Raw genomic sequence first — 23731 nt, 5'->3', positions numbered from 1 at the left:
CTACGTACAATATGGTGTTAGCTCCTTCCTTGCCACCATAACGTTTGCCGAGTAGTCATGGAAAATAACATTTTTTTTTATCATATAGCAGTTCCTTGCACTTATGGTAAGCTGCTAATAATTGCTCTTTATCAGTGAAGTTCAAACATTTTACAATTATCTGTCTTGGCTTATCTCCCGGTGCTCCAGCTGGGACTACTCTATGTGCCCGTTCCACTAAGGTCGCTTGATCTTTGATGCTTACCACAAGAGCATTTGGCAGCCATGTCTCACAGAAAGAAAATAATTATTCTGTCTGCACTTTCTCAGAAACCCCCACAATACGCAGGTTGTTTCTCCTGCTTCGATTTTCCAAGTCATCTAACTTGGCTGCGGTGACCTTGTGTTGGGCCTGTAGATCTGTGATCGCTGTGTTCACAGTATGAAGTTGCATTTCATGCTTCTCTACTTTCTCAAAAACTTCTGTCGCAGACGCTCTGTAGTTCTCAAGCTGTACCTTAAGGTCATCCATAGAAGCTTGCAGTTTTGACAAATGTTCATTTATTGCTGCGGAAACCGCTTTAGTAATATCTCTAATTGTGGCCTCAGTTTATCTCTCTGAAGGTTGCGATAACTTGGGTGCCGTACTTTTATCCTCGAAGGAAGGCTCGGATTTGTCCACTGCAATTCTCTTTGGTCTAGTCAACATGTCTTCGGTTAATCGATAAAATTGTCCATAAATCTTGCAGAAAATTCTTTGTGCAATTTGTAGGGATGAATGCGTGAGATTGGCTAAAATAAAACTGGATTCTTCATGGATGTCATGGGAGCACATGGAAACTGCTTCTATCCAATGGACGTCACCACTGGAAGTTTCCCAGCTATCTACATTTCTAATAATCGAATCACCAACTATGATGGCAAACCTAACCCTTCCCTCCTGGGTAGTAGCCCTGGGAGACTTGTCCTTAGTGTGAGAGGACAACACATCACCTGGAAAGTAGGTTCTTGCTTCAGAATCACTTCCTGATTCACCAGGGTGATGTTCTCCAATCAGGAGATCTTTCTGATCCAAGGTAGCACCGGGACTGCCAGACTAGATTTGGGACTTGACTACTATGTGCCTGAAATTCTCATCAATGTACCTCTCTGTCTGCCTCAGCTCCTCCAGGTCTGCCACTTTATCCTCCAGAGACCGGACTCATTCTCTGAGTTCCAGGAGCTCTTTGCACTATGGTGCCCACATACAATCTCTCATAGGCAGGTAAAATATCATATATGTGACACTCAATGCAAAAGACTGGAAAGCCCCCCTCTTGCTGCTGGACTGCTGCCTTCATCTTTTGTTGAGTTCCTAGTTAAGTTAAAGTTACTAAGGGAGTTGGAATTAGAGTAAATCTACCGGTATATTTACTAATTTACTAACTGGGGGAGGAGGAATAGCCTAGTGGTTAGAGCAGTGGGCTATGAACCAAGAGACCAGGATTCAAGTTCCACTGTCACTCCTTGTGACCTTGGGCAAGTTACTTTATCCTCCATTGCCTCAGGTACAAAACTTAGATTGTAAGCCCTCTGGGGATAGAAAAATACCCACAGTACCTGAATGTAAACCAATGTGATATCTCAGATCAAATGTCAGTATATAAAAATAATAAATAAATAAAGTAAATAATTAATCTGCTAGTGTCCTATAAAGGGATGATTAAACTCTTAATAAGAGCTGGTGCAATAGTTTGATTTAGATAAAAACCTAATTGATTTTTAATGAGAAAGTGTCTCTTGCCTAAAAATCAAGTGTTGAGCTAGGGGTGGGTAAGTGGGAAAGACAGACACTAGAATTAACTCCCTCTAGCTTGTTTATTATCTCAGACAGACAGAAACTGTAAAGAATATATTCCACTATTTCACTTCTCTCCAAACTTTTTTAAGTCCTCAGATTTCCCAAATCAATATTTACCAATCTTCTTTAACCACCATTAAGTTGATCTTCACTCAAAGGATTGAAAGGTTTGAGATTTGCATGCTGTTAGGTTTGCACTTCCAGTCTTCTTCTACTGCAAAGGGTGCAGGGCCTCTGGAAGCTGGGGCTATAGAGTTCAAAGCCTAGATCACTCGCTGTAACCTCTGGAGTCATCTCCTGAGAATTGCTGGGAGCAGTATGCAGATGAGCCTTCCAGTCCTCTTCTACTGCTTTAAAAATGTTGCTAGCTGTTGTGGGAGTCTCAGTTTAGTGGACCCTTGGGCCGACCTGCTGGAGACTGGGAATAGATGGTCAATGTCTCTAGTGAATAGCAGGCCGGGAGGCAGATGTTCAGGCGGGACGTAGATGCTCTTCACCCTGGAAGCTGGTACTCCCCCAGGAGGAGCCCGTAGGAGCAGTTTGAAAGGCGCCAAGCCAGCAGGTGCTTGTGATGGGGAGGGCTACCCACCAGTGCTGATCTCCTTGTAACAGCTAACATCCAAGGTAAAAAGACAAAAAAAAATTGAAAAAAACTGCCTTTGAAACTGAGAAGAGATTTCTGTGGGGAAAGCCATGATTCTGAGACCTGCCCCCTCCCCTGACATCATCGCAAACGGATCCGGGCAGTTTGAAAGGCGCCAAGCCAGCAGGCACCAAGCCAGCAGGCGCCGCGCGCCGAAGGGGTGCGACAAAGGGGCACTCCCCTTTGTGTTATTTGTTTAATATGCTCCTTGTTATACCTTTTGCTTAATTGTTAAGAACTTTGATTTTGATGATTTTATTTTTGTAATCTCAGCCTCAGGTACAAAAATTTTAGATTGTAAGCCCTTTTAGGGGATAGTGAATTACCTATTGTACCTTATTGTAAACCGATGTGATATCTCTTTTTGAAATGAACATCGGTATATAAAAATCGTAAATAAATAAAATCGTAAATAAATAAATAAATAAATCTAAGGGACGGATTCTGACCAAATTGTATACTCCTCGTAAGTCCAACTTTGTGAAAATCTTTGCTCCTTGAAGCCGATCAAGGAGCTCCGGGATTAATGGGAGCGGGTAGCGGTCTCGCTTGGTAATCAAATTTAGGCCTCTATAGTCTATACTCGGCCTCAGTGAGCCGTCTTTCTTGCTGACAAAAAAGAAGCCTGCCCTGCAGGTGACTTGGACGGGCAGATAAACCCCTTGGCCAAATTCTCTGCAATGTACTCCGACATGGCCCGGGTCTCAGGTATAGATAAGGGATAAACCCTTCCTCGAAGGGGCATAGTACCAGGTAGCAAGTAAATAGCACAGTCATATGGACGATGCTGCGGAAGGATCTCTGCCTTGGTCTTGGAGAATACATCCGTGAAGTCCTCATAAGGTGCAGGGGGACCCACGGCAGAGTGCATCAACGGAAGTGTGGGAGTCTTAGGCACTTTCATACAATTAGCTAGTCAGAAGGGACTCCATTTAACAATCTATAGCGTATCCCACTGAATCGTGGGTGAGTGTTTCTGTAACCACGGCAACCCTAGCACCACAGGGTGGACAGCCTTATCCAACATAGGAAGGCTATCTCCTCCGAATGGATTGCCCCGGTGCGGACCGTAATGGGTGCCATGGACATCTGGATGGGACCAGGAAGGAGCATCTCCTGGAAAAAGGTAATTCGTAACGGGACCTCCCATCTATGCGTAGGAATCTGCAACTGGGAGACTAGGTCGTACAGGATGAAATTACCTCCGGCTCCAGAATCCAGGAACGCCATTGTCTCAAAGGATCCTCCGGGGTATTCCAGAGTAACAGGGACTGTACATTGAGGAGCTGTAGCACAGCCTAGGAGGAGCTCCTCCTGACCTCCTAGGCTTTGGCGTTTTCCGCACGCTCCTGGCAGCGTGCCAAGAAGTGGCCCTTCTGGCCACAATATAAACACAACTTCAATGAACGGTGACGTTGTCTTTCTTCAACAGAAAGTGGGGCCCATCCCAACTGCATGGGTTCGCAGGTGGAGGCATCTGGACGAGAACTCTTAGGAGAGGGCACAGGTCTCGGCCCACGAGCCGGACAGTGGCGAGAGGAGTGCTGCTCCTTGGCCCATTGCTGTAGGCGGCGGTCAATGCGAGCAGCCATCTCAATCAAGGCGTTGACATCCTCTGGCAGATCTCGAGCTGCAATCTCATCCTTAATGCGTCTGGAGAGGCCTTCCAGGAAGATGGCCTTAAGACTACCATCTTGCCAACCTACTTCCTGGATAAAGTCCGAAACTCCATTGCGTAATCTGTCAAGGAGCGAGCCCCCTGATGAAGTTGCAGCAGATCAGACGTAGCCATGGCTACTCGGGCAGGCTCATCAAAGACCTGGTGAAAGTTCGTGATGAACAGTTGTAAATCTGTTAGCGAAGAATCATTGTTTTCCCAAAGGGGAGAAGCCCATATCAAGGCTTTCCCATCGAGCAAGGACAGAATATATGCCACTTTCACCGCATCCGAGGGAAACTGCCGAGGCAACAAGGAGAACCGTACAAAACATTGGTTCAGGAAGCCACGGCAGGTCCTTAAATCACCAGCGTAGCGGGAGGGTGCCGGTAACTGAGTCACCGAAGAGCCGTGACCCTCGGGGGCTCTGCCAGCGGGAGGCAAGGACTCCAGGCACAAGGATAGCCGTTCCACCATGGCTGCCAAAGTATCAATGCAGCTCTGGTGCTGTAGCATCTGCCGGGACATCCCAGGCAGATCCGAGGGAGCGGGTGCATCCGCCGAGTCCATAGCCTTGCAATCTGTTGTGGGAGTCTCAGTTTAGTGGACCCTTGGGCCGACCTGCTGGAGACTGGGAATAGATGGTCAATTTCTCTAGTGAATAGCAGGCTAGGAGGCAGATGTTCAGGCGGGACGTAGATGCTCTTTACCCTGGAAGCTTATACTCCCTCGGGAGGAGCCCGTAGGAGCCCAACCGCTGGGACTTAGGTGGCTTCACCCTTGGAAGCCGAAGCCCCCCAGGGAGGAGCCCGTAGGGGCCCGGCCGCTGGGACTTAGGCGGGTTGTGGATCAGGACTGGTAACTGGAACCAGACTAGGTCAGTAGTAATACTGTAACTGGGTTCGGGTTCTGGAACCAGGCAGGAACTATAGCAGGACTCGGGTACTGGAACCAGGCAGGAACCGTAGCAAGACTCGGATACTGGAACCAGGCAGGAACTGTAACAGGACTTGGGTACTGGAACCAGGCAAGAACTGTAGCAGGTAAACAGGAACCAAACAGATACTGTAGCAGGCAGGCAGGAACCAAGCAGGTACTGTGGCAGGAACGGAGCGACGAAGCCAAGCGAGTCACTCCGGGGCACAGCGCAACAGGAAACCGGGAAGCTAACCCGTTGCAAGGCGAGGACTGGATGGCTGTGGCCAGCTTATCAATGCCGCGGCGTCTGACATCAGGAACTGGGCGGAGTCACCACTGGCGGGAAACGGGCTAGAAAGGCACCCAAGTGGCATGCGCGCACGCCTAGGAGCAAGGCATCCTCAGGTACCTTCGCGGTGGCGCAGCCCCAGCAGGGATGCCGCCAAACAGGCCGCAAGCCAGTGCTCCGGACACTGGAGCAGGTCCGGGAACAAGGAGGTAAGGGCCTGGCAGCTGTGCTCACGGCCAGGACCGCAACACTAGCAGCAATTTTGTTATGGGTTTGACAATTGCTTGATTTTAATTGCAAATATTACTATCCTTAACATAAGACTTAGGGGTAACCAGTACAGAGAGGCCGATATTATCCTTAACAGAAAAATGGAGGCAACTTCCATGGAGCGGCAGTTTTTACCATAATAAATTTTATGAGCAGACTGTAGACCATTTGGTCTTTTTCTGCTTTATGGTCAATCTTTTATTAAACAGTTCTCTCCTACCCACCCGTGTCCCTTACTCACTCCCTCCATCCTTTCTGAGCCACCTACATTTCCCACCTAGCTTGATGCTGGGGCCAGGTCTAAGACCAGATCCTAATGCCAGAACCCGGGCTTGAAGGCAGGTCCTGATGCTGAGGCCTAGCCTGAGGCTGGAGCCTAATCTGGAGGCCTGGTCCTGAAATTGCACCTCAGCGTAGGCCAGAGCCTGAAATAGAAGCTGGGTCCCAACACCTGTGCCTCGGCTTTGACCAGGGCCCAGTTCCAACCCTGATGCTGCAGCACAACCTGAAGCTCTGGTCCAGAATCTAGGACCTTGGCCTGGACCCAGGCCCAAGGCCAGATCACAATGCCTGGGCCTTGGCCTAAGGTTAGGCCCAGGCCCAAAGCCCAGACCTCTAAGGTCCGCTTCTAAGGTCTTCTCTATTCTTTCTTGTAATGACACCATCCACTGGGGTCACAACAGAGTAAATTAATTCCAGCGCATCTTCCTCATCAAAGGTCATCATTTAGCTGGGATTCGGCCTGAGCCTAGGATCAGGTATCAGGACCCAGCCAGGCCATGCTTCAAATACCTGACAGATCAGGAAAGTAATTTTTATGGGGCTTCTGGGCCTTTGCTGAGGTCTTAGACAAGTCCCTGTCATCAGTCCAGGCTAAGGCTGAGACTCCAGTGTCACACTTGGGCCTCGGCTGAAGCCCTTGTTTAGGGACTTTGCCTATGCTCTTGGTGAGGCCCCAGTCTTGGGCATAGACCTATGCCCAATTGGAAGTTTTAAACATATTAAAGAAGATTTGTTTACTTTGGGGGGACCCATCAATTCATTTTGTGGCCATCTGAATATAACAAATTGCCCCTTATTTGTTGCATTTTGCAAATTCTTTTAAGAAATGCACATCCCTAGAATTAGTTTACCAGGAATCATATGGTAAATTTACATATTTTATATAAGAGATGTGCATGGCAAAATTTTTCATTTTAGTTTGTTTTTTCATTTGGGGGGGAGGGGTGAGTTTTGTTGTTTCATTTCATTTATTGTTTTTTTTTATTTTTTTCAGTTTGGTTTGTTTGGCAAACCAAAAAAATAACAACATAAAGCAAATTAAATAAATAAATAAATAAATAAATACAAATGAATCTTCCATTGAGGATCTGATGTCTATGGTCATAATGCTCCTGCCTTATAGTGGTCTCTATAGAAATGGAGGTGCAGGCTGAACAAAATGCACTGGCTGCACCAGATGTCACTTCTGCACTACTCCAGAGGGCCAGTTTTGCTATTTCTAAAGAAACCAGCAGGAATGAATGGGCAAGACTTCTGCACATTACTACCACTGATCCCAGACCTCAAATGAAAGTGGTACTTGGGAGGTCCACAACCTGTAGCCATTTTTGGAAGGGGAGATAGGGGATTGGAGAGTCCTGCCAGGCCCTAGATGGGGACAGAGCTATTTTGTGGAAGAAGGAGGGTCAAGGGGAATGGAGAAGCCCTGAATGGGCCCTAACTCAGGCTCCAAGGTTTCTGTTAATTTGGGAGGGGCATTAAAGGGACTCTGGGAAATATTTTTTAAACTTCACCACACACAAAAATAAAAATATCCAAAAGCGTTGGGTAATTTTTATTTGAGACCATTTTCAGTTCATTTCATTAGCAACACAAAAAGACATAGTTATGCTGGAGAAGGTAGAGAGAAGGGTGACCAAAATGATAAAGGGGATGGAACAATTCTACTATGAGAGAAGGCTAAAGAGGTTAGGGCTGTTCAGCTTGGAGAAGAGACGGCTGAGGGAGGATATGATAGAAGTCTATAAAATCATGAGAGGACTAGAATGGGAAAATGTCAATCAGTTATTTACTCTTTCAGATAATACAAGGAATAGGGAGCACTCCATGAGTTAGCAAGTAGCACATTTAAAACAAATAGGAGAAAACTTCTTTTTTACTCAGTGCACAATTACGCTCTGGAATTTGTTCCCTGAGGATGTGAATAATAGACATGTGCATTCATTTTTCACGAATTAGACAATTTCAACGAAATTTTCTAATTTGTCATGGTTTGGGGATGCCGAAAAACGAACTGAATTTTTCCGAAATTTCAGAAAAATGTGAGTTCGTGTTAGTGCGCACTAACACGAAAATCAAGACCCACAAAAAACACAAATGAACCACAGGAAAAATTAAATTTCCTGTGGAGGTCTGAAAACTAAGTCTGAACCGATAAAACAAAACAAAGCACATCTCTAGTGGTTAGGGCATTTAGTATAGCTGGTTTAAAAAAGGTTTGGATAAGTTCTTGGACTTCTATAAACTGCTATTAATGAAGTTGACTCAGGGAGTATTCACTGCTATTATTAGCTTTAGTAACATGGGATAAACTTAGTGTTTTTGTACTTGCTAGGTACTTGTAACCTCGATTGGCCACTGTTGGAAACAGGATGCTGGGCTTGATGGGCCCTTGGTCTGGCCCAGTATGGCAACTTCTTATATTCTTAACAAACTGAAAACCCTCTTTCATCCTGTTTCAGTATTTGTTTAAAACCAAATGTGCATCTTTAGCTGTTATGCATATAGTGCTTCCAGCAATTATACCTATTCCCTCCTATGAGATTTGAAATGTTATATTCATTTATGCAAGACTCACGGTACAAAATGTAATTGATGCTTTCTTAGTGATACTCTGTGCATGCTTTCCCTCATACCATACCAATCTTCAAGTTGATAAAGATAAAAATCGACACAGAATATTTTCTTTTTTTTTCCATTTTCTCTGAACTGTTAAAATCTGGTATAATTTAGTAATACAATAACTGAACTAATCTGAGATGAAGGCAGCAGTCCAGCAGCAAAAGGGGGCTTCCCAGTCTTTTGCATCGAGTGTCACATGTATGATTTTTTACCCACTGGTGAGAAATTGTACATGTGCATGTGATGCAAAGAGCTCCTGGCTCTCAGAGAACGAGTCCGATCTCTGGAGGCTAGAGTGGCAGACCTGGAGGAGCTGAGGCAGACAGAGAGGTATATTGATGAGACCCTCAGGGACATAGTAGCCAACTCCCAACTTCAGACTGGCAGCCCTGGTGCTGCCTTGGAGGAAGAAGGTCTCATGATTGGAGAGCATCAACCTGATGCAGCAGGAAAGGATCCTGTAGCAAGGACCTGCTCTCCAGGTGATGCACTGTCCTTTCACACCGAGGATATTTCCCCAAGGCCTACTGCCCAGGAGGGAAAGGTTAGGTTGGCCGTCATAGTTGGTGATTCAATTAATAGGAATGTAGACAGCTGGGTGACTGGTGGGCATGAGGATCGCCTGGTAACATGCCTACCTGGTGCGAAGGTGGCGGACCTCATGTGTCACCTAGATAAGATTTTAGACAGTGCTGGGGAGGAGCCGGCTGTCGTGGTACATGTGGGCACCAACAACATAGGAAAATGTGGGAGGGAGGTTCTGGAAGCCAAATTTAGGCACTTAGGTAGAAAGCTTAAATCCAGAACCTCCAGGGTAGCATTCTCTGAAATGCTCCCTGTTCCACTTATAGGTCCCCAGAGGCAGGCAGAGGTCTGGAGTCTCAATGCCTGGATGAGACAATGGTGCAAAGAAGAGGGATTCAGTTTTGTTAGGAAGTGGGGAACATTTTGGGGAAGGGGGAGTCTCTTCCGAAGGGATGGGCTCCACCTTAACCAGGGTGAAACCAGACTGCTGGCACTAACTTTTAAAAAGGAGATAGACAAGCTTTTAAACTAGAACAAAGGGGAAAGCCTACAGTCGCTCAGCAGCGCATGGTTCAGAGAGAGGTATCTTAAAAAAAGATACTAATGATGCATTAGAATTAGGGCATCCCGACAGTGAGGTTCCAATCATAAGAAAAGTAGTCCAAGTGCCTATAACTAAAAACTCAGCTGAGCTAAAAAATTCTAACATCCCTATCAATTAAAAAGCAGAATGAAAATACAAACAAAAAAACAAACTTTGAAATGTTTGTATTCTAATGCCAGAAGTCTAAGAAGTAAGATGGGAGAATTAGAATGTATAGCAGTGAATGATGACATAGACTTAATTGGCATCTCAGAGACATGGTGGAAGGAGGACAACCAATGGGACAGTGCTATACTGGGATACAAACTATATCGCAATGACAGAGAGGAGCACTGGTGTGGCACATTATGTCTGGAATGGCATAGAGTCCAACAGGATAAACATCTTGTATGAGACTAAATGCACAATTGAATCTTTATGTGTAGAAATTAGGGATGTGAATCGTTTTTCGACGATTTAAAAAAATCATCAGATATATTTTAAATCATCAAAAATCGTTAGTCGCGATACAATAGAAATTCCCCCGATTTATCGTGAAAAATCGTAAATCGGGGGAGGGTGGAGGGCGGGAAAACCGGCACACCAAAACAACCCTAAAACCCACCCCGACCCTTTAAAACAAATCCCCCACCCTCCCGAACCCCCCCAACATGTTTTAAATTACCTGGTGGTCCAGTGGGGGGGTCCCGGCGCGATCTCCCGCTCTCGGGCCATCGGTGCCATTTTGGCTGCCACTAATATAAATGGCGCCGATGGCCCGATAAAAAAAAACCCCACCCGACCCTTTAAAATTACTCCTTAGCCTCCCCCACTCTCCCGACACCCCCCAAAAACCTTTTACACATACCTGGTGGTCCAGGGGGGCCGCGGGCAGTGATCTCCCGTTCCCACGCTATCAGCTGCGCTAAAAAAAATGGCGCCGATTGCCCTTTGCCCTTACCATGTGAAAGAGCAAAGGTAGCGCTGGCGCCATTTTGAATATTGGCAATATGGCCTGCAAGCAGGAGATCGCTCCCGAACCCCCGCTGGACCCCCAGGGATTTTTGGCCAGCTTGGGGGGGCCTCTTGACCCCCACAAGACTTGCCAAAAGTCCAGCGGGGGTCCGGGAGCGACCTCCTGCACTCCGGCCGTATTGCCAGTATTCAAAATGGCGCCGGCGCTACCTTTGCCCTCACTATGTCATAGGGGCCGATGCTGATAGCGTGGGAATGGGAGATCGCTGCCCGTGCCCCCCCTGGACCACCAGGTATATGTAAAAAGTTTTTGCGGGGGTCGGGAGAGTGGGGGAGGCTAAGGGGGTAATTTTAAAGGGTCGGGTGGGTTTTTTTTATCGGCGCTGGCCTCACTAAAAAAAATTAGTGATGTGAATTGGAATCGGAACCGATTCCAATTCACATCTCGTAACGATCAGATTCCACCCCCCCCCCCCCCAGCCAAACCTGATAGTTAAAACGATCGGGCACACGATTCACATCCCTAGTAGGAATCCCTTGTGTGTTGGGGAAGACTATAGTGATAGGAGTATACTACCATCCACCTGATCAAGATGGTGAGGCTGATAGTGAAATGCTAAGAGAAATTAGGGAAGCCAACCAAATTGGTAGTGCGGTAATAATGGGAGACTTCAATTACCCCAATATTGACTAGGTAAATGTATCATCTGTACATGCTAGAGATATAAAGTTCCTGGATGGAATAAATGACATTTTCATGGAGCAATTGGTCCAGGAACTGACAAAAGAGGGAGAAAATTTAGATCTAATTCTCAGTGGAGGACAGGATTTGGTGAGAGAGGTAATGTTGGTGGGGCCGCTTGGCAATAGTGATCATAATATGATCAAATTTGAATTAATGACCGGAAGGGGGACAGTAAGCAAATCCATGGCTCTCATGCTAAACTTTCAAAAGGGAAACTTTGATAAAATGAGAAAAATTATAAGAAAAAAACTGAAAGAAGCAGCTACAAAGGTAAAAAGTGTGCAAGAGGCGTGGTCATTGTTAAAAAATACCATCCTAGAAGCACAGCCCAGATGTATTCCACACATTAAAAAGGTGGAAAGAAGGCAAAACGATTACTGGCATGGTTAAAAGGGGAGGTGAAAGAAGCTATTTTAGCCAAAAGATCTTCATTCAAAAATTGGAAGAAGGATTCAACAGAAGAAAAAGGATAATGATTAAGCATTGGCAAGTTAAATGTAAGACACTGATAAGATAGGCTAAGAGAGAATTTGAAAAGAAGTTGGCCGTAGAGGCAAAAACTCACAGTAAAAACTTTTTTAAAATATATCCAAAGCAGAAAACCTGTGAGGGAGTCAGTTGGACTGTCAGATGATCGAGGGGTTAAAGGGGCACTTAGAGAAGATAAGGCCATCGCAGAAAGATTAAATTATTTCTTTGCTTTGGTGTTTACTAAAGAGTATGTTGGGGAGATACCCGTTCCGGAGAAGGTTTTCATGGGTAATGATTCAGATGGACTGAACCAAATTACGGTGAACCTAGAAGATGTCGTAGGCCTGATTGATAAACTGAAAAGTAGTAAATCACCTGGACCAGATGGTATACACCCCAGGGTTCTGAAGGAACTCAAAAATGAAATTTCAGACCTATTAGTAAAAATTTGTAATCTATCATTAAAATCATCCATTGTACCTGAAGACTGGAGGATAGCTAAAGTAACCCCAATATTTAAAAAGGGCTCCAGGGGCGATCCTGGAAACTACAGACTAGTTAGTCTGACTTCAGTGCCAGGAAAATTAGTGAAAAGTGTTCTAAGCATGAAAATCACAGAACATATAGAAAGACATGGTTTAATGAAACAAGGTCAGCATGGCTTTACCCAAGGCAAATCTTGCCTCACAAATCTGATTCACTTTTTTGAAGCACATAAACATGTGGATAAAGGTGAACCAGTAGATGTAATGTACTTGGATTTTCAGAAGGCGTTTGATAAAGTTTCTCATGAGAGGCTTCTAGGAAAAGTAAAAAGTCATGGTATAGGTGGCGATGTGCTTTCATGGATTACAAACTGGCTAAAAGACAGGAAACAGAGAGTAGTATTAAATGGACACTTTTCTCCTTGGAAGGGAGTGGGCAGTGGAGTGCCTCAGGGATCTGTATTGGGACCCTTACTTTTCAACATATTTATAAATGATCTGAAAAGTAATACGACGAGTGAGGTAATCAAATTTGCAGATGATACAAAATTGTTCAGAGTAGTTAAATCACAAGAAGATTGTGATAAATTTCAAGAAGACCTTGTGAGACAGGAAAATTGGGCATCAAAATGGCAGATGAAATTTAATGTGGATAAGTGCAAGATGATGCATATAGGGAAAAATAACCCATGCTATAGTTACACAATGTTAGGTTCCATATTAGGTGCTACAACCCAAGAAACAGATCTAGGCGTCATAGCGGATAACACATTGAAATCTTCAGTTCAGTGTGCTGCGGCAGTCAAAAAAGCAAACAGAATATTGGGAATTATTAGGAAGGGAATGGTGAAAATGTCATAATGCCTCTGTATTGCTCCATAGTGAGACCCCACTTTGAATACTGTGTACAATTCTGGTCGCTGCATCTAAAAAAAGATATAATTGCCATAGAGAAGGTACAGAGAAGGTCGACCAAAATGATAAGGGGATGGAACAGCTTCCCTATAAGGAAAGACTAAAGAGGTTAGGACTTTTCAACTTGGAGAAGAGATGGCTGAGGGGGGATATGATAGAGGTGTTAAAAATCATGAGAGGTCTAGAACGGGTAGATGTGAATTGGTTATTTAGTCTTTCAGATAATAGAAAGACTAGGGTGCACTCCATGAAGTTAGGATGTGGCACATTTAAAACTAATCAGAGAAAGTTCTTCTTCACTCAATGCACAATTAAACTCTGGAATTTGTTGTCACAGGACATGGTTAGTTCAGTTAGTATAGCTGTGTTTAAAAAAGGGTTGGATAAGTTCTTGGAGGAGAAGTCCATTACCTGCTATTAATTAAGTTAATTTAGAAAATAGCCACTGCTATTACTAGCAACGGTAGCATGAAATAGACTTAGTTTTTGGGTGCTTGCCAGGTTCTTGTGGCCTGGATTGGCCACTGTTGGAGACAGGATGCTGGGCTTGATGGATCCTTGGTCTGACCCAGTATGACATGTTCTTATGTTCTTATGTAACATATGACCAGAACAAGACCAGTCTGCCTAGTTTACCCACTCTTCCTAGTTATCCATCTGCTAAGGATATAGCTGGCTGCTAAACGTAGAATATGATAGCAAAACCCAGAAAGATCCTTAGCTGCATAGGAAGAGGAATGATCAGTAGAAAAAAGGCAGTAATATTGTTTTTTTATAAGTCACTGGTGAGATGTCATTTGGAATACTGTAAACAGTTTTGGAGACCGCATCTTCAGTTGGAGTCTGTTCAGAGAGTGGCTATTAAGTGGTTAGTTGACTTTCTTTTAAAGCATATGGGGATAGACTTAAATATGTATACCCTAGGGGAAAGGCAGGATAGTTGAAATATGATAATGACATTTACATATCTCCAAGGTTTCTATGCAGAGGAGGCAAGTCTCTTTCAAAGGAAAGGAAGATCTAGAATGAGGAGTCATAGGATGAGGATGAAAGGGTGTAGATTCATGAGTAATCTAAGCAAATATTTTGTTTGCACTACAAAGAGGGTAGTGGATGCATGGAATAGTCTCCCCCTAGAGGTGGTGGAGACAAAAACACTATCTGAATTTAAGAAAGTATGGTATAAATACAGAGGATATCTGAGGGAATCAAAGGAATTGTAAAGCTGAACATTTGGTGTGGATAAGCAGACTAGATAGGTCGTAATGGTCTTTTTCTGCAATCATGTTTCTGATTTATTTATTTTTGTTTTCTTCTTTATTAATTTTCTTCCCTCCTGGGTAGATGATTCCATTTGTAATCCAAAACTCATTCCATCTCCCTATGTGTTACCACAAAGCTTTGCAATATTGAAAACCATATTCATTCCCAATCCTCAAGGGCTGACAGTAGGTCAGATATTCAGGATATCCCTAATAATATGCATAAAATAGATTTGCATGTATCTGCCTCCATAGTATGCAAACCTATCTCATGCATATTATTAGGGATATCCTGAAAACCCAGCCTGTTGGTGGTCCTTGAAGGCTTGGAGTGAATACCACTGATCTAAACAGCTACCAAAATTAGTGATATTGTTGGCTGAACATTCAGACTGTTAAGTATCTGCTGCCTTGTTGGACAATGTGTAATCACTACCAACCTTGCTGTTTTCTGGGGACTTGAACCCTGCTGCTGCTAACAAGAGATGGATTAAATGTAACCCTAGGCAATACCCTCCCACACTACTCTGTACCCTAGGCCTGTGTTGGTCCCCTCTAGACTTGAGTTCTTTGTGACTATCCAACCATGCCTCCTGCCCCCACACTCACTTTGACCCAGGTTCATCATTTTATCTGTGATAATAAAGGGGTAATTTGAGAGAGAGAGAGAGAAAGAGAGAGACACTCATTATAAGGCTGTCATATAAGTTAACTATTTATACCACTGTAGGAGGGTCAACCAGTAACTTGAGGTGAGGTTTTGGTGGTGGTCTTGGTTTTAGGGGGCAGTTTTACATGCACAATCAGAGGTATGAACAACACAGTACACATCAGTGAAGATTTGATGTGATTTTGAGTGAGGAAAGGTACACAAAGTTGAAATGTGTACATTGCACTCTCGACCTGGTTTGATGCACTCTCTACCTAGCTGCTATCAAGCTAGGGTGAGGGTACATTGTTCAAATCTCATCTTTGTGTACCTTTCCTCACTCCAAATCACATCAAATTTTCACTGATGTGTACTGTGCTGTTCGTACCTCTGACTGTGCATGTAAAACTGCCCCCTAAACCCTAGACCACAATCAAAACCTCACTTCGAATTACTCATTGACCCTCCTACAGTGGTATAAATAGTCTCTCTCTCCCTCCTGAAAAAGGATTTGCAATATTTAGTGCAGCACACAATATTAAACACCACTCATTTTCAAAAACTCTTCCCTTTTGACTACATTTTTTGAATTTCAATACGCATCTCATGATGTGTTATTTATCGCGTGCGTTATAGCATTATCACAGGCATTAGGGCCCAAATGCCCACGATAAGGCCCTAACATGATTTGATGAATGATTCCCTTTATTTGTTACTGGTAATAATCCAAATCAAATTATGCTTTCTTTATGCCCTTTGTTTTCTTCTTATCACCTTATGAAAGAGAGGAGTTTTCTACTACGAACACTATCTTTTTATGCCCAGTTAAGAATGTTAAATTACTCAATCATTATCCAAATATTTTTGGAGTTCCAATTCAGAAAATTTTAATTGGAACCGAAAGATGCTATGCAAATCAAGAACATAATCCATGCATAACATTTCTCTGTTAGTCTGCATGTGTGGAAGGAATATCTTTACCTGAATCATGATAGTTATTTTGTTTTGTTTTGTTTTGTTTTTTTAATATGGATAGGAAGAATCTGCACACACTAGGGTTCTATGTAATCCATTTGTCTAGACTGTTATATTAATTTATTTGAAATTGTAATCTGTATAAGAGGAATTTAATTCCTTATGGTCTATTTACCATTTGAACTAAATACAAATAGCCAACATTTGAATACAAATTAGAACTGTTTCTCCTGTGCACTATATAATTTCCCATTTTCATTTATATAACATTATTGTCAATTTATTTTGTTCATGCAGAACTATTATGGAGCTGCCAAAACTATTCTTTCTGATAACCCACTTGGCCTGACATGTGGAATGGTATGCCCAACCTCAGACCTTTGTGTAGGTGGATGCAATTTATATGCAACAGAGGAGGGACCAATTAATATTGGAGGATTGCAGCAGTTTGCTACCGAGGTATGTAGCATGCAGTACAAATGGTTCATCATTTAGAAGATGTAAAAAAAAAAGAAAAAAGCATTCTGAATTACTAAATTGTTAGCTATTTGAAAAAATCTAGCATTTTGAATAATTCATGCAATAGTACTGAAGTAAAAAAGATGCTTAATCCATTCACTTAAGCATTGCTTTTTGTAGCAAATTCAGCAATTTAACTCTTGAGACGAAAACCTGGATAATGTGGCATTTCATAAAATCTTGCATGGAATTAATTTTAATCAAGAAGGTTTATTGACTTTCAAAAATACATTTTGATTGAAAAAAAATCTCTATTTATACCCAGTAAAAAATATAATGACACACTGTAGTGCAATTATAGTTTGTTTACAGAGATGTACAAATATCTTCTTTTTAAAAAATGCTTTTAAACAGTTTTAGGATTAAGAGTTAATATAAAATGATTACAGCACAGGTAAAATGACTTATGTTCTTGAAAATTATAATGTGAAGGTTTCAAATGTTAAAAGTTTTTATTAAATTTTCAATAAATAACCCAACATGAACCGCATGTTCATATCATTTATCATAGTAATAAATGATACACTGTGGTATGGAATGAATTTTCAAAACCATTTACAGGCTTAAGACAGTTTTTATGCAGGGGCTCTATGCATATGAAATATATTCCATGCGTATGTTTATGAACAGTGGGAAGAGGGTGCTGGTTGTTATGGAATTGGGGAGGAGTTGAGACTTATGTACATAATTTTTCTATTTTGAAAAGTACACATGTAACTTAATCTGCACAAGCTACTTCCTCAATACAGCAGACATAACTTTGTGTAGGTGAGTTTGTGCATATACTCCAGGGCACTTATGCAAGAATTTTCAAAGCAAACTTATGCACATAATTTTTCTTTAGAAATGTGGAGTACATTGTGTTTGCCCCTATCTGTACAGTCATAAATTTACCCTCTTGGTCCTGATTTTCAAAGTGCTTTACACTGTTATATATATGTAAGTGACGCTTTGAAAATTATCCCAAGAGTTGTGCATTAAAAGTACATTCATAATCCAATTTCACAGGTACTTTTATCCATCCTGCAAGGTAGCATTGAAAGGGGGGGGGGGGGGGCAGATTTGGGCTGGGGAAAGGATTTACGTGCATATTTTGGAGTGTGTCTGCGCATGGAACAACTAAACCCATGAATTTTTTAAGCAGACTAACATGCAGAACTGAACTTTTAAATCTGAACCGAAATCTGTTTCAAATTATCCTTTCTAACTACAAATATCAATAGGTACAAAACTTTGGTCACATGTGCAGTTGAGTCCTTATCTACCCTCCCTCTTCAACCCCAGTCAGCCCTCCACTTAGCCCCTCTGAAGTATACAGTACTTTGAAGGAAATCCAGTCATCATTATGTCATCATTAACTGCTCAACTGAGACAGAACCCTAGGGGTAGATTTTAAAAGCCCTGCGCGCGTAAATCCTGTTTCGTAAAAGGGGCGGGAGGGGGCGTGTCCGGGGGCATGTTGACAGGCCGGGGGTGTGCCGGGGACATGTCCGGGGTCAGGGAGCGGTCCGGGGCAGGTCCAGGGGTGTGGCGACTGTTCAGGGGTGAGCCGGGAGGGCGGTCCCGAGTCCCCCGGCACTGCGGCCTGTGCCGGGGATGCTGAGGTGGCGAGCGCAACTTATGCCTGCCTCAAGCAGGCGTAACTTGCACAACAAAGGTAGAGGGGGATTTAGGTATGGCTGGGAGGGGTGGGTTAGATAAGGGAAGGGAGGGGAAGATGGGAGGATGTGGAAGGAAAGTTCCCTCCGAGGCCGCTCCGATTTTGGAGCGGCCACGGAGGGAACAGAGGCAAGCTGCGCGGCTCGGCGCACGCAGGCTGCCGATTTTGCGCAGCTTGCGCACGCCGACCCTGGATTTTATAAGATACGCGTGGCTATGCACATATCTTATAAAATCTGGCATACTTTTGTTCGCGCCACCGGCGCGAACAAAAGTACGCACGCGTGTACTTTTTTAAGATCTACCTCCTAGTGTTTAGGTCTAACTAGCAACGCACAGTGAACTGTAGGCTCTTGCTATTCACACAAGTATTCTCCCAAGAGTAAACTAATTCCTTGCTCTTGCTATTCACACAAGTTTTCTTCTACAGAACAATGTTATACTGTTGGTGACCATGAACTCCTTGCAGTCAAATTGGCGCTTCAAGAGTGGCATCCCTGATTGGAAGGGGCGCAACACAGGTTCACCATCTTCACTGACCATAAGAACCTTGAGCACCTTAAAGAAGTTTAACATTTCCTTAAGCTATACATCAGCCTATCATCCACAGGCCAATGGTCAAGCTGAAAGGACCAATCAGACTCTGGAGACTTTCCTCTGTTCATATGTAAATGATCAGCAGGATAATTGGGCTGATCTTCTGCCTTGGGTTGAGCTGTCACACAACACTCATGTTGCTGCAGCCACCAATGTATCTCCGTTCTCCGTGGTATTCTGAAGGCAGCCCCAACTGCCTCTTCCAGTTCCTCTGACAGTTCCTTCTCCAGTGGCACAATCCATGGCTCACACCATTCATCAAGTATGGAATCAATTAAAAGAGTGTCTTTCCCAAGCCGCTGAACGCTCCAAGCGTAACTCTGACATCCATAGGCGTCCTGCTCCACTCTTCCATCCTGGCCAGAAAGTGTGGCTAAGTGCTCGACACATACGACTGAGACTTCCCTCTCATTGCTTGGCTTCGAAGTACATTGGACCATTCCCTGTAATCTGAAGAGTGGGAGCTGTATCCTATCAACTCCAGCTACCTCGTGCCATGGGTATCCATAACACGTTCCACGGATTTAGGCGAGCAGGGCTCTGAAAATCCGCCCCTGAAAGAACAGTTCTTTCAGGGGCGGATTTTCAGAGCCCTGCTCGCCTAAATCCGCCCAAATCCGGGCGGATTTAGGCGAGCAGGGCCCTGCGCGCCGGTGAGCCTATTTTACATAGGCCTACCGGCGCGCGCAGAGCCCCGGGACTCGCGTAAGTCCCGGGGTTTTCGGAGGGGGGCGTGTTGGGGGCGTGTCGGGGGCGGGACCGAGCGCAGCGGCATTTTCGGGGCGTGTCGGCAGCGTTTTGGGGGCGGGTACGGGGCGTGGCTACGGCCCGGGGCGGTCCGGGGGCGTGGTTGTGCCCTCCGTACCCGCCCCCAGGTCGCGTCCCGGCGCGCAAGAGGCCCGCTGGCGCGCAGGGATTTACGCCTCCCTCCGGGAGGCGTAAATCCCCCGACAAAGGTAAGGGGGGGGCTTAGACAGGGCCAGGTGGGTGGGTTAGGTAGGGGAAGGGAGGGGAAGGTGAGGGGAGGGCAAAAGGAAGTTCCCTCCGAGGCCGCTCCGATTTCGGAGCGGCCTCGGAGGGAACGGGGGTAGGCTGCGCGGCTCGGCGCGCGCCGGCTATACAAAATCAATAGCCTTGCGTGCGCCGATCCAGGTTTTTAGCAGATACGCGCGGCTCTGCGCGTATCTACTAAAATCCAGCTTACTTTTGCTTGCGCCTGATGCGCCAGCAAAAGTAGGCCAATTCACGCTATTTGAAAATCTACCCCTCAGTGTATAAAATTTAAATTACTGAATAATTCAAGGCTTTTATTCAAATTTAGTAAAATATCCATTATGAAAAATAGTCTTTATAACATCATTAAGGGCTGATCCTTAAAGAAGTCAATACTCTAGTATTTTGACACTACAGTATGCAAGTGTAAAAAGCTTTTTATAAAATATAAAAAGTACTAAAAATGTTCCATTTCCATTTTTGGATGATCCTGTTTCTATGACCCAGTGACTCATAGATGAAGAACAGAATGTGGATGAAAATGTAAAGATTATTGCTGCAATTTGATATTTTCCTGTTAAAGTAGATGTGGGATAGTTAAGGGAGAGAGCAATGCTTTAAAAATTGCAAACTACTTCATAATTTTCCAGTATTGTTTTTTGTTGCTCTAAACCTGTGGTTCCATGCACTATATTATAAAAAAAAAAAATTTCATATCTTACATCTCCCTTTTTTTAGTAATGTATGAGAAAGCAGTTGTGATAGAAAAACAATAAAAATGCTGTAGAATAGCCAATGTTAATAATACATTTCACATATGTTGTGTTCGGGGATGGACCCTTGTCCTGAGGCAGTGGAGAACTGCCTCCAAGTTGTGACCAGGAAGTTGGGACCAGGAAGCACCTGCCCCCAGGGGGTGGAGCACTTGAGGAGACAGAGGCTAGGTAGAGCTTCACCACTGGAAGCCCGAGGTCCCCCCAGGAGGAACCTGTAGGGACCCGGGCTGCTTGGACTTAGGTGGGCCTCTCAGGGTGTCCTGAGAAGGTGGAAGTCCAGCGTGCCCAGGGGCAGAAGGGGAGCACGGTCAGGTTTGAAGCAGGAGGTCCGATATAACAAGGAAGACCAGAAGAGCATGGGTGATGACAAGGCGAGGAACAGAGCCAGAATCTAGGGACATGGACAGGCAGGCAGAGGTCAAAGTCAGGAGTTAGTCTGAGGAGTGGTCAGTGAGCAGAGGTCAGGTACCGGAGGTCAGACGAGGTCAAGGATCTCTCTTACCTGAAGGGAAGATTCAGGTTCTATAGAGACCCATGGAGGAGAGGGAACTCTACATGAGGTCCAGGAGAGGACCAACGGCTTCAACAAGGACACGTGGAACGTGTTATGGATACCCATGGCACGAGGTAGCTGGAGTTGATAGGATACAGCTCCCACTCTTCAGATTACAGGGAATGGTCCAATGTACTTCGAAGCCAAGCAATGAGAGGGAAGTCTCAGTCGTATGTGTCGAGCACTTAGCCACACTTTCTGGCCAGGATGGAAGAGTGGAGCAGGATGCCTATGGATGTCAGAGTTACGCTTGGAGCGTTCAGCGGCTTGGGAAAGACACTCTTTTAATTGATTCCATACTTGATGAATGGTGTGAGCCATGGATTGTGCCACTGGAGAAGGAACTGTCAGAGGAACTGGAAGAGGCAGTTGGGGCTGCCTTCAGAATACCACGGAGAATGGAGATACATTGGTGGCTGCAGCAACATGAGTGTTGTGTGACAGCTCAACCCAAGGCAGAAGATCAGCCCAATTATCCTGCTGATCATTTACATATGAACAGAGGAAAGTCTCCAGAGTCTGATTGGTCCTTTCAGCTTGACCATTGGCCTGTGGATGATAGGCTGATGTATAGCTTAAGGAAATGTTAAACTTCTTTAAGGTGCTCAAGGTTCTTATGGTCAGTGAAGATGGTGAACCTGTGTTGCGCCCCTTCCAATCAGGGATGCCACTCTTGAAGCGCCAATTTGACTGCAAGGAGTTCATGGTCACCAACAGTATAACATTGTTCTGTAGAAGAAAACTTGTGTGAATAGCAAGAGCAAGGAATTAGTTTACTCTTGGGAGAATACTTGCTCAAAACGGCTCCTGCACCGATTGCAGAGGCATCGACCTCTACAATGAATGGAACAGAAAGCCTACTTGATTGTTTGAAAGGCGGCTAGGGCTTTGGGTGTCCATACCTGGGTGTTGGCTCCTATCCTTGTCATTGCCATGAGTGGGGCAACCAGGGACGAGTAATTAGCAATGAAGCTCCGGTAATAATTGGTAAAACCAAGAAACCATTGTAAGCCACAGATTCCTACTGGCTGAGGCCAGTCAAGGATCCCCGGGACTTTCTCAGGGTCCATAGAAAATCCACGGTCAGAAATGATATACCCTAGGAAGGGTAAGTGATTACGCTCAAACAGACATTTTTCCAGTTTAGCATACTAGTGGTTATCTATCAGGCATTGAAGGACGATCCAAACATGATCTTGATGAGATTCAAGATCCTTAGAGAAGATCAGGATGTCGTCAAGGTGCACGACTACGAAGGAATAGTGAAGATCTCAGAAGATTTTGTTCATAAGGCATTGAAAGAACTCTGGGGCATTGCATAGCCCAAAGGGCATCACAGTGTATTCGTAGTGACCACCCCTTGTATTAAATTCGGTTTTCCAAATATCATCAGGTTGGATGCATACCAAATTGTATGCACCTCTCAGGTCCAATTTGGAGAAGAACTGTGCCCCTTCAAGGCGATCGAACAGTTCAATAATGAGGGGCAGCGGGTACCAGTCCTTGCGGGTTATGGCGTTGATCCCCCTGTAATCAATAAAAGGGTGTAAGCCATATTCCTTTTTCTTAATGAAGAAGAACTCCACACCTGCATGGGAATCAGTTGGGCGGATGAATCCTTTTTCTAGATTCTCCTTAATATACTCAGACATAGCTTGAGTCTCAGGTTGAGACAATGGGGTAGGTCCTGCCTTTGGGAGGTGTGGTGCCTGGCAGGAGTTCAATAGGACAGTTAAACTTACATAACGGAGGAAGGGTATCCGCTTTATGCTTCGAGAAGACATCATTGATGTCAGAATACTGCGGAGGCAAACCAGGTAGGGTAAGACTTCAGGACAGGAACTACTGGAGAAACAGAATGCAAACAAGTTTTCTGGCACTTGGAGCCCCACTGCACCAACTGCAGGGAATGCCAATTGAACTTGGGTTCATGGGCCTGGAGCCAGGGCAAGCCCAGGATAATTGGATGGGTTGATCGCTTCAATACATAGAAGGACATCTTTTTCTCATGGAAAGTACCCATGGTGAGGCAGACAGCCACTAACTGGTGAGTAATAAGTCCCAGGAGATGATCTCCTTGGATGGAGGCCATGCGAAGACTCACCTCCAAAGGCTGGAGAGGAATGTTCAGGAGTTTGACGATGTCATCCATAATGAAGCTGCCACTGGCTCCGGTATCAACAAGTGCAGTGGTAGCGAAGGTGTGGGCCTGAATACCCAGGGATACAGGAAGCAAGAGTTGAGGGCCAGTAACAGTTGTGCCCAAGCTTGTGACCCCTGCTGGGCTCAGGCATTGCAATTTCCCGGCCGCACCGGGCAGTATTGCAAACGATGTCCAGAAGTGCCACAGTAAAGGCAAAGGCTGTCCTTCTGCCGACAGAGATGTTCGGTTGGAGACAAGCACCCATGATTTACCTCCATAGGTTCCACCACGGAGGGAGGTGGTGATGCTGGAATCTTCACTGGATGATTGGAGGCACTTGTGGGATGTGCTGTAGGAGGTCATGGAGCCTTTACTTCTAGGCATCTTTTCCAGAGATGATGATCAA

The 23731-nt window shown here is 44.7% G+C and overlaps 1 protein-coding gene across 2 annotated transcripts in view; it reads left to right on the top strand.

Moving 5' to 3' along the window:
* DPYD (dihydropyrimidine dehydrogenase) overlaps positions 1–23731 on the top strand; it is a 2453390-nt gene that overhangs the window by 880345 nt on the left and 1549314 nt on the right. For both annotated transcript variants that reach the window (XM_029618068.1, XM_029618069.1), the window contains exon 5: positions 16383–16544. In XM_029618068.1, the coding sequence (XP_029473928.1) occupies positions 16383–16544 (162 nt within the window). The remainder of the gene's footprint in view (positions 1–16382; positions 16545–23731) is intronic.

The sequence above is a fragment of the Rhinatrema bivittatum genome, chromosome 10 (assembly GCF_901001135.1).
Source record: "Rhinatrema bivittatum chromosome 10, aRhiBiv1.1, whole genome shotgun sequence".
Classification (NCBI taxonomy): Eukaryota; Metazoa; Chordata; class Amphibia; order Gymnophiona; family Rhinatrematidae; genus Rhinatrema; species Rhinatrema bivittatum.
The sequence above is the reverse complement of the archived record's forward strand: the minus strand, read 5'-3'. Positions and strand labels throughout refer to the sequence as shown.